The sequence below is a fragment of the Populus trichocarpa genome, chromosome 19 (genome assembly GCF_000002775.5).
Source record: "Populus trichocarpa isolate Nisqually-1 chromosome 19, P.trichocarpa_v4.1, whole genome shotgun sequence".
Classification (NCBI taxonomy): domain Eukaryota; kingdom Viridiplantae; phylum Streptophyta; class Magnoliopsida; order Malpighiales; family Salicaceae; genus Populus; species Populus trichocarpa.
Window position 1 is genome coordinate 9,478,002 of NC_037303.2, and position 16,399 is coordinate 9,494,400.

Sequence of the window (16,399 nt, forward strand, 5' to 3'; positions counted from 1 at the left end):
CCAAAGCCTCGGTTCAGGGTTTTGACCGGGTTATCGGGTCGCCCGAGTCAATTCTAATTTTTTTAAAATATCAAAACGACATCGTTTTAGTAAAAAAAATCAACGGGTTACAACCGGGTCGCCGGGTCACCCCGGGTTTTGACTTTTTCTATTTGTTCTTAAACCCGACTCGGTTCCAACCCCGGATCAGCCGGGTCTCAGGCTGAGTTTTAAAACTATGCTTGTAAGAGAGCACGCAATAGATGAATAGTAAATGCAAGTTTTCTAACTATGATTCTAAGTTACGGAAATTTGATTGGGATATTTAGTGTAATAGTTGTTTTTTAAAGTGTTTTTTACTTTGAAATATATTGAAATAATATTTTATTTATTTATTTATTAAAATTTACTTTTATATTAGTCTATCAAAATGATTTAATAACACTAAAAAAATTAATTTAAAATAATTTTTTTAAAAAAAAACATGATATGACAGGAAAGACAAACAAGATTTTAATGTAATTTGATAGGCCACCACATAACACCCCTTTAATCACTTGCTTTCTTTTTAGTCAAAATAAATAAAAATAGAAAAACAATGATCAAAGGAAACACCTACGACCACTTGATGGGTCAAAGTGGATGAAAACATTTCGGACGTTAACATGAACAATCTTGTGAAAGAGCGCATAATACATGAACAATAAACATGACAAATGTTTCAGTGGTTTAGCTGGTTTATATTTATATTTATATTTTATAATTTTAAATTTAATGAAACTAAATGGCATAGAATAATTAATAAACTAAAAGAGAATAGTATTTTACTATTTCCTTTCTTGTATCTCAGGACTCAATTGCACTTTGATTGCAACTAGTTTTTTTTTTATTGGTCCTCGTAAAATTATACATTACAATTACTGAATTTTTTTTTAATTTCATCCTTTTTTTTATATTATGCTCACACTTTTTAGACTTAGAATTTGTTTTTATTTCATGTGCTACATTGTATTTTCAATTTTAAAAAATATTCAAGCATGATAATGGATGCTAGATTTTGCAAAATGGGGTTTAGTTTTATCAACTAAAAAAAATTAAAATAATAGGGATCAAATTTAATATTTAAACAAAAAAAATTTGTTATACTCTTTTATGTTCATGGGGTGCGTAAAAATATAATTTGATCCCTAAAGTGTTTGCTTTTTTATTTTTAGTCTCCATATTTTGAGAGCCTGATGTTTAAGTTCTAAACTTTATTTGTTTTACAATTTAATTTTTAAAATTTAAAAAAAGATAAAAAGTTGTTAGAAAAAAGCATGAGAGAGATAAAGTGATTAGTTGATTATTTTCTAGCTACCAAAAAAAATTAATCTTATTATCAATAAATTCGTTTTAAAAAGAGAGATTCAATAGAGATGATAATTTTCTTTGAACATGTCATAAAAAGTAGATAAAGATTCATAAAAAAAAATTGGTTTAATTTTTTTAAATGATTATAAGCAATTTTTTAATGGGTTTATTAAGATTTATATGAAGGTTTTTGTTTTTAGATATTTTAAAGAGAAAATAAATTGAAAATTAAGTTTTTAAAATTCAAAAACTTGAACCAACTTTTTGCCTATCTGCATTGTCCTGTATATATATAAAATGGTTGTTTGCCCATTGAAAAAAAAATAAAAAAAAATAAAAAAACCTTGCATGTGGGCACGGCTTTTTTAGCCTAAATTGTTTTTTTCATATATTTTTTTTTACAAAAAAAAATCTTTAAATTAATTTATAAAAATAAATTATATGATATGTAAAATTGTTTAATTATGATATGTAAAACATCTTAAATTGTAAAAACATCTTACCATTTAAGTGATTGTTTAATTATATCATTAGAGTTTTTTTTATGGTGGTATTATTAATAATTATGTATTGGTATAATATGTAAAATTCTTAAATAACTTCCTCGTTAATATTAAATGAGAATAAAATATTTATTTTTTATTATAAAATGTTTACTCCTTAAATATATTGTTCTAATTTTTTTTTCTTATAGATTAGTAAAAACAGTTGATATATAATTTTTAAATTTTTAAAAAAACTTTATTTCACTATTATAATAAATTTGTACTTAAAAATGAATACTTCTCGTAGACAAAAAATAATGGTTTCGAGGTGATCAGTACAAAAAGACCTTCCTCTAAGTGACTTTTTTTTTTTGTTAAAATAAAAAATAAATTCATAAATAAAAAAATTATATTTTTGATTAAAAATATGTTTTTTAAATCATTATAGTTTTTTAAAATATTTTTTTTATTAAATAAACTATGCTGTGTTAAAACCGAAAAATTACACGAATCAAGAAATAATAATTTTTAAAAATATATATATATCTCCTTCTCCTTCGTAGTTTTATTCATTTGTTTATTTATTTATAAGAATGTTTGTTTTTATTAACATAAAAATGAAATTAAAAAAATAAACTCTAAAAAGTTTTTAACGCCATGTGTCGGTAAAAACTGAAAACAAAAGCTCAAACCTTTTCGCTTTGAGGTCAATGCGGTGCACCCACCCATGAAGAGTAGTACGATGATTGTCTTTACCATGTGCCATATCTCTGAGCTCGTAGATTTATGGAAATCCAGTGGCACCAGGGCGTACAGACATCACGTGCGCACATGTTACTAAAGAAAATAACCTCCATTAACAAAACCAGGTAGGGGAGGGAGCCTCTTGTTTATAGTTTCAGTGTTCCAAGAAAAGTGTAAGCAGTTCCTTTCCATTACGATCAAAACCGGGGGGCCGCAGCAAGAACAGTAAAAGCTCGCGCATATTTCAACATCACCTTTCTTGTCTTTAAATACAAACCGCCATTTAACCTTAGTTACCTCGGCGCCACTCCCACACAGTCTATCCACTCTAGTTTTCTCGATCCAGTATATCGATAAAAGAGGTGCAGATAAGCATGAAGATGGAGGCAATTCAGTCATGGGTTTCAGAGCACAAGCTTGCTAGCATTGGTTAGTAATTCCGGTTTGATCATACTAGCCATGTCCTGCTTTCCCATTTCGTTTGGTTGTGTTTGCTTTCTTTCCTAAGCAACTTGTGTGATGCAGGAACGCTATGGGCAACTGCAATTGGAGGTTCACTGGCTTATACGCGAGCAAGAACACCTCTGGTCAAGCCGAGTCTTAGGCTTATACATGCTAGGTGCGTTGTGTACCGATATCTCTCTACACAGTTGTCGTATTTTTCTACCATGTCTGTGTGAAATTAATACTAGCGCAGTTACTGCTTGTTTTACTAGCTAGTAATATTCATGGTTCTTTTCTGGAGGCCTGCAGGATGCATGCCCAAGCCATAACACTTGCAGTCCTATCGGGTGCGGCAGTCTACCATTACTATGAAAAGCAAGGAGAGAGTGCTGCTCCTAGAGTCTCCAACGTGCCTAAGTAGTCAAGAAATGTCCATGCCTGTAGCAGCCTTCTACTGCATGAGTTTTCCTTCAAGAGCTGCGGGATATTTATATTTACTACTGGTCGTATGTAACAAAATTTGTAATTTTCGTCTATATTAATCGAATGAGGGAATTACGGTCGTAATCGTTTTGATGTAAATCATTAATGACCTCAATAATAAACTTTATTTAGGAGTATCAAGTAACTGTGGTGTTTTCACGGCACAAACTCTTTCAGTGAGCAGGTCCACAAATGTCCTCCTAGAGAATCTGGAGGCAATCAGGGGGAGAATTATCAACATAGACAAGATCTATAGGGAAGGAATAAGCATGGGAAGCCAACCGATCAACACTATGATTAGTATCCCTAAACACATGAAGTAACTGAACTTGCCATTGGCGTTGCAGAAGCTCTGTAATGGCTGCCATTACTTGACTGTAATTACCGTGATCAGGGTCTCCTCTAAGTAACAGCCCTAAGAACATGGATGATTGATTCTGGTGTACGGCCACAGCAATGGCAAGTAACATCATCACAGAGATGGCATTTCAACCTTACATTAGTCAATAATTTCCCATTTGCATCCTAACACTTCCAGATTAGGTTACAAAGTACACTTTCTTCATCTGTTAGTACCTAACAAGAAATTATATGCAGACTTGGTCGTAAGACAATCATTATTAGGAAGACCCCATACAATCCGGTCTTCACCGGAATTTGGATTGGGTGGATGAATGCCGGCGATTTTTAAACGAACTGCATTTGATGATAAATCCTTAAGCATATCCCGACAACAATTGCCAGAAAGAGCCATATAAGCAGAGACCTTCCAGGACTGCTGCTCTCATGGAAATGGAGATGAGACAAGGCAAGATTAGTCAGCGGTTCTACTCCCTGAATCCAAACATCAAACCAACCGAAGAGAATGTCCATCACCCAGATTCTATTTCATAGCTCAGCATGAGGAGTTCCACACCCGGGGAAAGTGTTCTCGATCACACCTGACATTTGTGCGATCATTAAGATATGGTTTGTTAAAAAATTAAGAAAATGTCTAGCATTAGTTTTTAGTTCTGATTAAGAGAATTGCTTACATGGCTAAGGAAAACCATGTCACCCAAGTATTCGCTTATAAGAGGATTTCTAATGAAAAATGCTATATTAAAGAGTAAAATTAATAAAATAATTTTTTAAATAATATAAATATAATTTTTTTTATTATATGTATTTTAATGGTAAAAAGCTATTTAGAAAAGTCAATTATATTTTAATATATTTCATGTTAAATTAATTTAAATATAATTATATAACTAATTTAAATATTTTATATATAATATAATTATGATGTTATTAATTATATAATTAATATGAGTAATTTATAAAAGTAATATAAAATTAATGAAGCAATATGAAAGTTAAAAGATATAATTTAAAATTAAAATTTTAATTTATTTATATGAATATTTTTAATTTTTAGTTTTATATGTTATTGTTAAAAATTTAATTTTTTAAAAGTAAATTCAAATTCAAACTTTGAAAAAAAACGCCAACATTTTAAATTTTGATTTTCAATTTTTTTAAAAAAAATTCAAGTTTTAAAAAAATGACCGCCAACATTTTAAATTTTAATAAAATAACCGCCAACATTCTAAAATTTCAAAATTTGAAAAAATAATCCATCTATAAATATTCTCATATACCTTAACATTTTTTCTCATCATTTTCTTCTCTCCAATCTTTATTATATTTCATTAAAATTCATCATGAATCATTCTAATTTTAATTTTTATGATGCTTTTGATTTTGATGATGACACTCTTGTGTTCGCTTTTTAAGTTGCTACCGTTGTGGTTGTTGAAGAAGAATCGAATAATCAAGGGCGGAGAACAGGGTATCGTGGCTCTATTCTTGGTCACAATATTGTCAATCGTAATAGAAAGGAAGGTGAGTTAAGGATATATAATGATTATTTTGCTAAAAATCCTAAATTTACTAAAAGTCAATTTCGAAGAAGATTTAGGATGAGTCATCATCTTTTTCTTCGGATCGCAAATGTAGTGGAAGCTCATAATCCATATTTCAAACAAAGGACAGATGCTCTGGTGTTCTTGGTTTATCTTGCCTTCAAAAGGTAACTGCAGCTCACAAAATACTTGCATATGGTATTCCTGCAGATCTTACTGATGAATATCTTTGAATTGGAAAAACCACTGCGATAGAAAGTCTTAGAGCTTTCGTCAAAGCAATCGTAGAAGTTTTTAGTGATTGGTATCTAATGGCACCAAATGAGGCCGATATTTGTCGATTATTATCAATTGGAGAGCAACGTGGATTTCCAGGGATGTTAAGGAGCATTGATTGTATGCATTGGAAATGGAAGAAATGCCCAATTGCATGGCATGAGATATATACTGATCATTGTCGTGAACCAACTATAATTCTAGAGGCGATGGCTTCACAAGATCTTTGGATATGGCATGCCTTTTTTGGAATGCCTGGATCATTAAATGATATTAATGTTCTTGATCGGTCACCTATTTTCGCTGCACTTGCTGAAGGTCGTACTGCTCCTGTTAATTATACAATTAATGGGCATAATATACAATGGGATACTATTTAGTAGATGTGATTTATCCTAATTGGTCAACATTTGTTAAGACAATCCCAAGGCCGTTAGAAGCAAAGAGAAAATATTTTACAAGTAAGCAAGAGTCTGCAAGAAAGGATGTGGAGCGGGCATTTGGGGTGCTCCAATCTCGTTTTGCAATTGTACGTGGACCTGTTCGATACTGGGATGAAGAAACGCTTCCAAATATTATGAAAGCTTGCATAATAATGCATAATATGATTATTAAGGATGAAGGAGCAATGAACCTTGGATTTGACCATGAACATGAAGTCAATTCCTTTATATCAGTGTCACATGGTGAAATACCAGAACTACATGATTTTCTTCAAACTTATAATCGAATCAGGGATAGGACAACTAGCTCTCAACTACAAGAAGAACATTAGATTTGAACTTTTTATGTCATCATAAGTTTCAAGTTTTTTATGTTTTTTTTTATTATGGTTGTTATCTTTTAAATTAATTAATCCTACTTATTGTTGTTAAGTGTTAGAAGAACTTCAAAATAGTATTATGAATTGATACCGCTTTTATAACAATATATTTAAAATAACCAAGAAATTTCTACATATTTAATTAAAAATACATTACATTAAACAATTGATTAGTTAATTAAAATTAAAACCCCTCTTTTGCATAATTTCTAACTTTCTATTTTGAAAATACGCTGCAGAAATTGGATCCAAATTAGAAATATCCATTTTCATAATTTGTTCTTCTTTCTCAATCCTGACCAATTCTTGTTTCTCTTGACTTTGTTGAATCATCATAGCTTGTTGCTCTAATATAATTTTCCTGTCTTGTTTCTTCTGATCCTCAATTTCAACTAGAGTATCCCTGAATTGTTGTAAGAGATTTGTTACAGTTGCCTCCCCAACTTTATCTTTTCCATGTTTACGTTTAAGTCGTTCCTTTGCAGCCTTCTGACCAATTGGTATATCTTGATAAATCAACGGTTCACTGTCTTCTCCTAAACTAACAGAATCAGGAGTAGATGGAGCTGATGAAGCCGGACTTGCATTGACATGACTTTTTTATTTCTTATTTGACCTTTGATGTTGACTTGCACGCTCAAATTGCCATTTGAGTTCTTTTCTTAAGATAAACCAACAATGTTCTAGTTGAAATCGTTTGCCAACGCAAGAAGCATACATTTGTCGAGCATCATTAATCTGGTAAAAAAGTAGAGAAATTAAATAATGTTAAAATATGTGTTAAACAATTTAACATGAAAATAAATATTAAAATTACCCTTGATTCTTTGGTCATTCCATTTTACTGATGATTTTTAATTTGAGTAACAAATCCAACAAATTTACCAACTTCTCTATTTATTTCTTGTCATCTACTTGAGATGCTTATTTAGGAACGATTATTCAAGTTTCCTCCATTCTCTACAAAGTAAGCATGTACTCAAGCCTAGAACTGTTTTGTTTGTTGTTCAACTCCTGTATTTGGATCCTTGCTTGTATTTAGCCATGCAGAGACAAGTAAACAATCTTCCTCTGGTGTGAAGTTTTTACTTCTTTGTGATTTTTTTATTGTATGGACATTTAAATTCGAGTATGTTAAGTCATCAATTAATTGATTAAAATCACTTAGTTGAGAGAGAATATCTTCTGACTCACTCATAAGAAAGTTGATAAAAGAGCTTAGGAAATTTAAATCCATCTACATTAAAAAAAAAACTCAAGTTAAAACCTTATAAGAGAGTGTAAAAGAAGCTCACATTCAATGTCTAGCAATTTTGTAGTTTCCATACATGTGAATTAATAATAAGCATTGGCTTCTACTTGTTCTAACATTACAATTTGACCATTTTTTGGAACTAAAAGAAGATTGATATACTGGTTTAATTGTATTTTCAACAAGACAAAATATAATTGACCTCAAATTAAAACAGACAATCAAAAATTTTAAATATGTCACTCTATATTTTTATCAATGTCAGCTACCATTATTACTTCCTCTCAATTTTGTCAAAGATAACAACATAAATAAAAATTGTCTTCCTTAACCCATATCAAAATCATAAAATAACAAAGAAATAAAAATCATCACAAATATCAAATTAACAACAAAAAGTCTAAAAAATCAAGAGATATAAAAGAAAAAATAGAAAAAGCTTTTAAACAAGCATACCTTTTAATTTCAACTAATTAACATAACCAATGTTATTAATTAACTGGAGAATAATTGATTCTTATTTTTCTAAATTTGAGAAAAAGGTGAGGCACAATACAAGATTTTAAAATTTAAAAGTTTCTTTCCTTCATTGAAAGTTATGTATATGGATTTGCCATCATTCTAAGCGACCTATTTATATTCATATTGTTTTAGAAATAAAATTTCACAAAAATATAAAATACTAATCCTATACAAATTGGTAGATAAAGACTATATAATCATCATCCTAATATAATTTATGCTTTTTATACTCGCACGCATTCTTCATTTATTCTACTAGTATTATATGTTTGTATCAATTTGTAATATCCATTAATTATCTTGTTAATGGCTCCTTTTTTATAGGACTCGATATTTTTTAATTTTGAAATCTTAGCTATTTTCATTGATTGATAGTTGATTTTATTAATAAATAGTTAATTTATAAAATGAATAACCGGTGTTCTTAATCAAATAAAGTGTATAAATAATGTTTCTATATTTTTTGTTATTTAAAGTAAATAAAGAAATATCGATATACCTTTATGCAATCAAATCAATCAAAAAATGATCATGGATGACATGAAAAATTCAAAACTATTACCCTAAAAGATTGACCTTATTCAACTATTTGACATTTCATTCAGTTAAACCATTTCAAAATAAAATGTTTTCTAGCATTTAGGTACAACAATTAGGATTATAAGAATTGCAATTTTTAATTTGTAATTAATTCACCAATTGTCTTATCAATACTTAATTCTTCTTCTTGTTTATCAAATCCATAATTCTTCTTAACAAACATAAAAGATTTCTAGAAAAAGAAAAGAGCCAAGAAACCTTAAACCTCCCTCCCTCCCTTTTCAAACACAATTTGGCATCACCAAGCTCTGCTCCTTGAAGACCTTCCCTTGTCACTCTTTTTTAGAACTATGTTAATTGTGTCTCTCTGATATAAATCGGTCATTATCCATGATGCACTTGCAAATGGGACTGGAGAATATCTTGGATTCGTGAAAACTGGTCTATATAAATTCTCTACAATCAATTAACGTGAGACATCCAAATAACACCCTTTCGTTACTCCTAAGTTGATAAATACCTCCAATAAAATATAAGGTACTCCCAATGCAGTGCCTCCTTAATCACATAAATTTTGATGGATTCCTCTTTTATGTAATCAAGGAAATGCCCGATAATCCAAGCTCTGCAAGAGGAGGGTCAGGTTAAAATTCGGTGATATCATGTGACGTCATTGTTTTGCAACCACAAGCAGGCGAAGTATTTACTACTAGAATGCCTTTAGTTTTACTTGTTTGAGTGCCGGCATCGAAAGGCATATTTCACTTGAGTCTATCCATCCTTAGCCTCTCCAGCTCCTTTACCATTTGCCAGTGCTCCAATGAGAGTGAGGTCTCGCCAAAACTGGCAGAAATGAGGCGGCCCATTGTCAGCCATCTGCAAGGAGAAGAAAGACTACAGGTTTAACAAAACCAGGATAAGGGTGCGGAGAGCTAATATCATGCAAAGGGACAACTCTAGAGCTCATGACCTGCTGAAGTCTTGGCTGCCTAAGCTTCGATCCGTTTGCCTAGCAGTAACCAAGTCATTTTCTACCACCTGTGAACCAATAGCAAAAGTATCAATGCTGAACGATGATGCTCTTCCTCTTATGCTTCTTTTTTTCACATTTGAGAAGGCCCATAAAACAAACACCCTCATGCTAGAAATGCAAGTTACAAAATGAATCTAGCACATACCTTCTGCATTTCTGCCTCGATCAAATGAGGCATTGATCTAACAGTAGCCAAGTACCATCTCCAAACTTCCAGGACTTCTGCAGGCACAACATCTGAGGAACCTGCCGAAGAAGGCTGGAATGGCATAATTATATCAGCTGGCATGATGTTTGATTTCCCCTCTGACAATATTAGCATTTGGACATCAGCCATCATCTCCATCTTGTAATACTTAAAATCATACTCAACCTGAGACAAACAATTTCTTGATAGTGAGTAACCTCATTACTCCCAATGAAGTGCAAGTGATTCGAGACTAAACCTGCGTCAAACTATAATATTAAGAGTAGGCCTTTTTAATTAAAAGAAATGATTACAACAGGAAGTCACCCTCCTAGGAGAAGGACACAAATAATCAAACAGAACATTCCAATCCAATTAACTATCTACTAAAGAGGACACTTCACGAATGATCATCACCTTTTGCAACTCTGTCAGGGCTTTTAGCAGCCTTGCGTTCTCAACCCCAGCAGAATTGAGGGTTCCTGTTTCCAAACATGTCTCATCAAAAATTAAGTGTGAGCCCTCAGCTAGCTGTAGAACTCCAGGTATCAGTCTGAAACATCAAGCATGTTAGACTGTCAAGCACTATCCAGAGATTGGTGGTCCCAATATAACATGCTGTGTAAAGGACAACTGATTTGCAGTAGCAAAATTTACAAATTCACTACCTATTTATTTGATAATCCTTTTTGGGAGCAAGAGAAGCCGTGTTGAGATATTCCACAGTCAGGGGTATGCATTTTGTGAAGGGAAGAAGATTCTTGATGACAATACTTAGTTTAGTGCCAAATACAGATGCGATCTCTTTGCTAATACAAGTAAGGTTCAAAGAAAGCTTCCCAACAGCAACATTATCAGCTCTGGCATGTACCTGCTTAAGAAAACTCATTACTTTACAGGCCAGAATTACCAGACGTGGGAAGAGAACAGGTCCACAAAAGATATGGAATATACTAAAGAAGTAGAGTCAACATGGATGAACTATAACTGAAACCGTGAGAATGAAAGAAAATCATTTACCCTAGACAGAAGATGCAACAACATGAAATGAGCTGCTACCCCATCATTGCCAAGAATAGATGTGAGATGCCTTAACAGTGCTTCCCTTGCCTCTTTGACTAAATGGGGTTTTGGCTGTAGGATCAAAGACAAGCATGGTTCAGAACATGTCTACAATAGGTATGATATGGTATGATTAGAGATACACAAGAATCCCATGAAGTACAACAGAGAAAAAGCATATAGACAATTATATCAATCAATCAAATGAGAGCAAGTTCTATATAAATCACCTCTGTTGGAGGGGAGTTCTGCAGAAAGTCATAGACTGTGAGTTTCCTATGAATAACGCAATGGAGGCGTGGCACCTGCACCAAAAAAAGAAGGGAACTAATGTAACTACATGTTGCAAATCAGACATCATGTGGAGACAACAAACAGAGCAGTTTCGACAAGAAATTTGGCAAGGAAATGATAAATTACTTAAGCACCACACATGGTATCTCATGGAAGTGTCTGTAACATGTGAAGTAGTCAGAATCAATAACTATTCTATGAGATTGGATAAAACAAACATCAGTTTGTTAATGAGAATTTATTGCAGCATCATCAAATTCTAATGTCCGCTAGTATTAGAATGTTGGTAGATACAGAAAAGCAAGCTAGTCAGATCAACAGGAGTCAATACCTTGTTGGGTGGCAAATTGACAGACACGTCATCACAAAGACCATTAGAGAACTCATCCTGATCAACCTTCTCTGATGGAAGCTCAGAATCAAAAGTGAGGACCCCGACAAATTCAAAAACATCATTTAGCTTCAACTCAGACTCTGGAGAATCATATATCTGCACACAAAAAAATAAAAAATAAAAAAATAGCACCTTTCAACATACTTTATAGATACACCAGAGTTTGAAAAGAATAGGGCAACTATACCTTTACTAGACAAGGAAGAGAATCTCTATCAACGTCTGGGAGAATAACATGGCTTGAACAAGGCCCTTCATTTTTAGGATCCAGGTACTGTGAAGATGAGGGATCCTCTCTCTAGCAAAGGGAAAAAAATGTCAGTAACTCTTAACTCTGAATTCAGTAGTACATAGCAAAGTGCGTATTATTTAATGATTTGGATCTATCCATCAGAAAGAGTGATCTTTTGCAAACAAACTCAATGGATTGGAAATGCAAGACTATAATCTACTGAATTACAGAAAACTGAGTTTAGAATCTTGTTAAGCCTGAGAGGCCCCATACTGAAAATCTAGAGCAAAACTCATGCTTATTTTTTTGCATTTTATCCTTCAGAACACAAGGCTTTAGATCTCATCAAAATTTAATATTAGCCAGTAATTAATTGATTACCATGTTCATTTGACAGTGATGCAAAGCAATGGGCAAACCATGACGTAACAGCATAATGCTTTGGAGAGAATGATGGCGAACAAAATCGGATGAACAAGCCACACTCTAAAACTCAATAAATTCAAATCAATATAGAAATACATTTTTTTCTGAGCAATCATATAATTCTGAAAGTCTGTTTTGTTGCACTAAAATTTGAAACTAAAACAAACTAAACTAGATTATTAAACATTGAATTCAAAATCATCATTTTTCCTTTCTCACTCATGAAATGCAAACAATCATATTTCTTATCTACAAAGATAAAACAAAGAGGCAGAAAGTGTTACACTAACCATCCTTTTCGCACTAGGAGAATCTTCAGATTCATCACCTGAGACCTGTCATTCAACAAGGATGTTCAAGATAACATAATAAGGACACACCTCCAAAACACAGGTTTCACTTTCAGAATTCTTACACAAAGGACTACTACGATCAATCAAGTAGTGACTATCACATTGTGGCTCAAAAATCTAATCCAGCGTCAATGGTAGAGTTAATCATCATAATAAGAATGCTACAGCTGAGATGAAAATAATCTACATTGAACACACTGGTGTAAAGTTAATGGAAGTAGCTGAACAAACAGGAAACTATCGAAACTACCTTTCACTAAATACCAATTGTGAGATTTTCTACCACTTGGACAAAACTTTGTCTAAGTAAAAAAAAAGGACAGGAATTAGAGAGATAGGAATTACAGGAAAATCATTGTGATCCACAGCTTCAATGTCCATTCTCCTACGCTTATCTCTTTGTTCAGAAGTCGAATCCATGCACATATTTACCGCTACCTCAGAAGTAGATTCAGCCCACGAATTTAATCCCGGAACCTAGAGAAAGCCAGCAAAAGAAGACCTCAGAACAGTCCAATCATCAAGTAAGCTTACAATTCCACGCAGAAGCACTGTTGAGTTCTCGTTAAAAATATATGTATATAACTAATCAACACATCCATGTGCTACTCTAACAAAATGAAGCTCGGGACAGAAAATGCAGGGAAAATGATGTGTAGGAAACTTACCGGAACACAGTACAATAAACGACGCTCCCAGAGACGCATATCAGGCGAATTAAGTTCCACGGGGCATTGAGAGATATCCATGAATTTGTTAGTCCTCCAAACTGAGCCATCCTTCAAAAACACGACGCGCACACACAAACTACTTCACCAATTAAAAAAAAGGACAGTACGACATGATCACATCATAGAGATTAAAAAGAAAAACAATTTATACCTTATAAGCACCAACATATAATTCATTTCCCAACATGTCTTGTATCATTCCCCGAAACCGAACAAGAGTGTTCGGTTTAATCCAATTTATTGTTGCACCATTAAGAATTGGAACCTACATTATCGAATTACTACTGGTTAACACGTATTAATTAAGCATTTAATTACCAACTATGTAATTATAATTTAAACACGAATTTTAGGGATTTGAAAAGTTGTGGCTGTGTTTATTTACCTGGGAAAGGCGGGCTTGGTCGAAGAGGAAGTGGCGGAAGAGGTCGACGGCGCCCCAATCTTTGCCGTCGAAGGAGGACGGGTCCGTTGCGGACCCGATTGTCTTGTCAAATGTTAATCGGACGGCTCCGAGAGGGTTTGCGACGAAATCGTACATCGGTCCCACCATTTTCTGATCTGAATTTTGTGTTTTAGTTTCAGATCTGTGTAGAGTGAAACTGGCTTCGCGCGCTAAATGATGATAATAAGGAGATTTTCCCGCCAATTCTTGAGGGGTGCGTTTTTTCCCGCCATTATGTTAGGTACAGACACGGTAGCCCTAGCTCCCCCCGCGCTTTCTTCTTTCCTTTCTCTGTTTCATTTTTTTTTTTTTTTTTTTTTTTTTGTAGTTTAATTTTGTCTTCGCTAGGGAAAGCAATCTCGAGCCCACTATTTTCACCTTTATTTATTTATATATATATATATATTATTAACTATAATGTTTGGTGAGAAAAACTATTTTAGGCCACAAGGAGATATACGTAGATTAGGCCTTGGACAAAATTAGAGAGGCAGAACCTTTGAATTTTTTTTTTTTAGGTTAATTTCTTGTTAAAGTAAAGGAATTAAGAGGGTTTTGTGGGTTTCTTGGTAGGGATTTTAAAATAAATAATAGTACATTGGATCATACACTTCATAGTGATTTTTGACTGATCATAAGAAGTTAAAATTACAGGACTTGGAGGAGTAGTCTTATTAAAGTTTTATAATAATTATCTAGGTGGTGGTCCAGTAGTAAGAACTTGAGATCAAGAGGTTTGCTCTCTCTATAGTCTCAGGTTCGAGCCCTGTGGCTGCTCATATGATGGCTACTGGAGATTTACATGATCGTTAACTTCAGGGTCCGTGTGATTAGTCGAGGTGCGCGCAAGCTAGCCCGGACACCCACGTTAAACTAAAAAAAAAAAGTTTCATAATGATGTGTCATTTAAAGGACTGCCATTTAAATTTTGTATAGCCCAGCTGTCTATCTTTTTCATATTAATAATTTTATTTTTTCTTTTTAGTTTAAAAATCTCTAAATAGATTCATAATACTTGGTATAAATAAAGATATTTTGCTTGTATTTCGGCAGTATATATTAAATTTATATTCTCACAAATAAAATTATAAATTAAAGTTGCGTATTACAATTCTATTCGACTTTAATTTTAGCTTTTTATATTATTATTTTTTTATTGGTGTTTTCATCAACAAATTATGTGTTAGAATAACTATGTCTGAGATACCAAAACATAATGTACTTGTGTCATATGAGATGAGGATGTACTTCTTGAGAAAGAGATGTCCAATAACTGGCAGTAGAAGACAACTAATAATATAACTAGGATTCATTATTTTTGGTTCAGTTTGGTTTTTATCAAAAAAAAGTAACCAAATCGGTTTTTTTTTTAAATCAAAACCGGTTCAAACCAAACCGTTTCGATTTGGCTCGTTTTTTCTGGTTTGACTCGGTTTTTTCAAGATATTTTCGGTTTTTTTTCAGTTTGGGATCGGTTCGGTTTGGTTTTTTTGGTTTTAGGCTTATGAAACCGAACCGATTGATTTTTTAAAAAATTTAATCGGTTTAATTGATTTTTTTTCACGATTTAGTTTTTTTAGTTATTTTTTTCGGTTTTCTCGGTTTAATCAATTTTTTTTTTGTTTTTTTGCTCACCCCTAAATATAACATAATGTTTATCAAAATAAACTTCATAATTTTTTTTGGTTTGCTTTCTACGAAGTTATCTTAGTCTCATAACTTGAGTCATGAATTTTATTGGTTAACACCGTTGACTAAAGTATTTTTTATCTTGTTTTGTAATTGATATTTTTTTTTCAATTTCATCTTTCATCATTTGGGTTGATTGAGAATATTAAGTTTCATAATTTATTTTAGTTTGCTTTCATGAGGTTATCTCAATCTCATGACCCAAGTCAAGGGTTTAGCAGGTTAAACCAGATTGACTCGAGTATTTTTTTTATCCTTCTTTTAATTATTTTTTTTTCAATTTCATCATTGTCTTTTTTTCAATCTCTTGACCCAAGTCATGAGTTATGATGGTTAACCTAGTTGACTCAGAGTTTTTTTTAATCTTTTTTTTTATTGATTTTTTCCCTTTCAATTTCATCATTCATCATCTGGGTTGATTGAAAATTAATTTTTATAATTAATTTTGGTTTGCTTTCTATGAGGTTATTCAATCTTATGACTTGAATCTAGGGTTTGGTAGTTTAAACTGGTTGTCTAGAGTCTTATTTGTATTTTTTTTAATTTACTATTTTTTTCAATTTTATCTTTCAATGTTATATTGATTGTGAATTGAGTTTCATAATTTATATTGATTTGCTTTCTATTGGGTTATTTCGGTCTCATGATCCAGGTTTGATAGATTAAACTGAGTTGACTCGGGTTTTTTCTTGTCTCTTTTTAATTGTTTTTTATTCAATTTTATTTTTAAATATTGGGTTGATTGAGAATT

At 32.3% G+C, this 16,399-nt stretch overlaps 2 protein-coding genes across 4 annotated transcripts; one reads left to right on the plus strand and one right to left on the minus strand.

Annotated features, from left to right (window-relative positions):
• The first annotated feature begins 5,700 nt into the window (after window positions 1–5,700).
• On the plus strand, window positions 5,701–6,440 carry LOC127904754 (uncharacterized). The gene is made up of 2 exons (XM_052449389.1): window positions 5,701–5,997; window positions 6,084–6,440. The coding sequence occupies exons 1-2, from the start codon at window positions 5,701–5,703 to the stop codon at window positions 6,438–6,440; spliced, it is 654 nt and encodes a 217-aa protein (XP_052305349.1).
• A 2,711-nt stretch (window positions 6,441–9,151) lies between these two features.
• On the minus strand, window positions 9,152–14,255 carry LOC7455226 (mini-chromosome maintenance complex-binding protein). 3 transcript variants are annotated; one of them, XM_024591636.2, is made up of 15 exons: window positions 13,900–14,255; window positions 13,666–13,779; window positions 13,452–13,562; window positions 13,129–13,260; window positions 12,721–12,765; window positions 11,960–12,070; window positions 11,710–11,868; window positions 11,315–11,389; window positions 11,043–11,156; window positions 10,691–10,893; window positions 10,440–10,575; window positions 9,981–10,208; window positions 9,773–9,840; window positions 9,533–9,678; window positions 9,152–9,427 (listed from the first exon to the last, which is right to left on the minus strand). In XM_024591636.2, exons 1-14 carry the CDS (start codon window positions 14,065–14,067, stop codon window positions 9,564–9,566), a joined length of 1,779 nt encoding a protein of 592 aa, XP_024447404.2. In that variant the 5' UTR covers window positions 14,068–14,255; the 3' UTR covers window positions 9,152–9,427; window positions 9,533–9,563. The 3 variants fall into 3 exon arrangements, with proteins under 3 accessions (XP_024447404.2, XP_002325919.4, XP_024447405.2); XM_002325883.4 differs by having other exon boundaries at window positions 9,152–9,678; XM_024591637.2 differs by having other exon boundaries at window positions 9,152–9,678; window positions 13,452–13,590; window positions 13,900–14,048.
• Between the last annotated feature and the right edge of the window lie 2,144 nt (window positions 14,256–16,399).

What these genes read in the sequence shown, in the direction of transcription:
- LOC127904754 (XM_052449389.1), top strand. Translation starts at nt 5,701, where the DNA reads ATGGCACCAAATGAGGCCGATATTTGTCGATTATTATCAATTGGAGAG. An exon ending in CTGAAGGTCGTACTGCTCCT is followed by an intron (nt 5,998 to 6,083) that starts GTTAATTATACA and finishes ACATTTGTTAAG; the next exon opens with ACAATCCCAAGGCCGTTAGA.
- LOC7455226 (XM_024591636.2), bottom strand. Translation starts at nt 14,067, where the DNA reads ATGGTGGGACCGATGTACGATTTCGTCGCAAACCCTCTCGGAGCCGTC. An exon ending in AAGGATTATCAAATAAATAG is followed by an intron (nt 10,576 to 10,690) that starts GTAGTGAATTTG and finishes TTGATGTTTCAG; the next exon opens with ACTGATACCTGGAGTTCTAC. An exon ending in GGCAGCCAAGACTTCAGCAG is followed by an intron (nt 9,679 to 9,772) that starts GTCATGAGCTCT and finishes TTCTCCTTGCAG; the next exon opens with ATGGCTGACAATGGGCCGCC.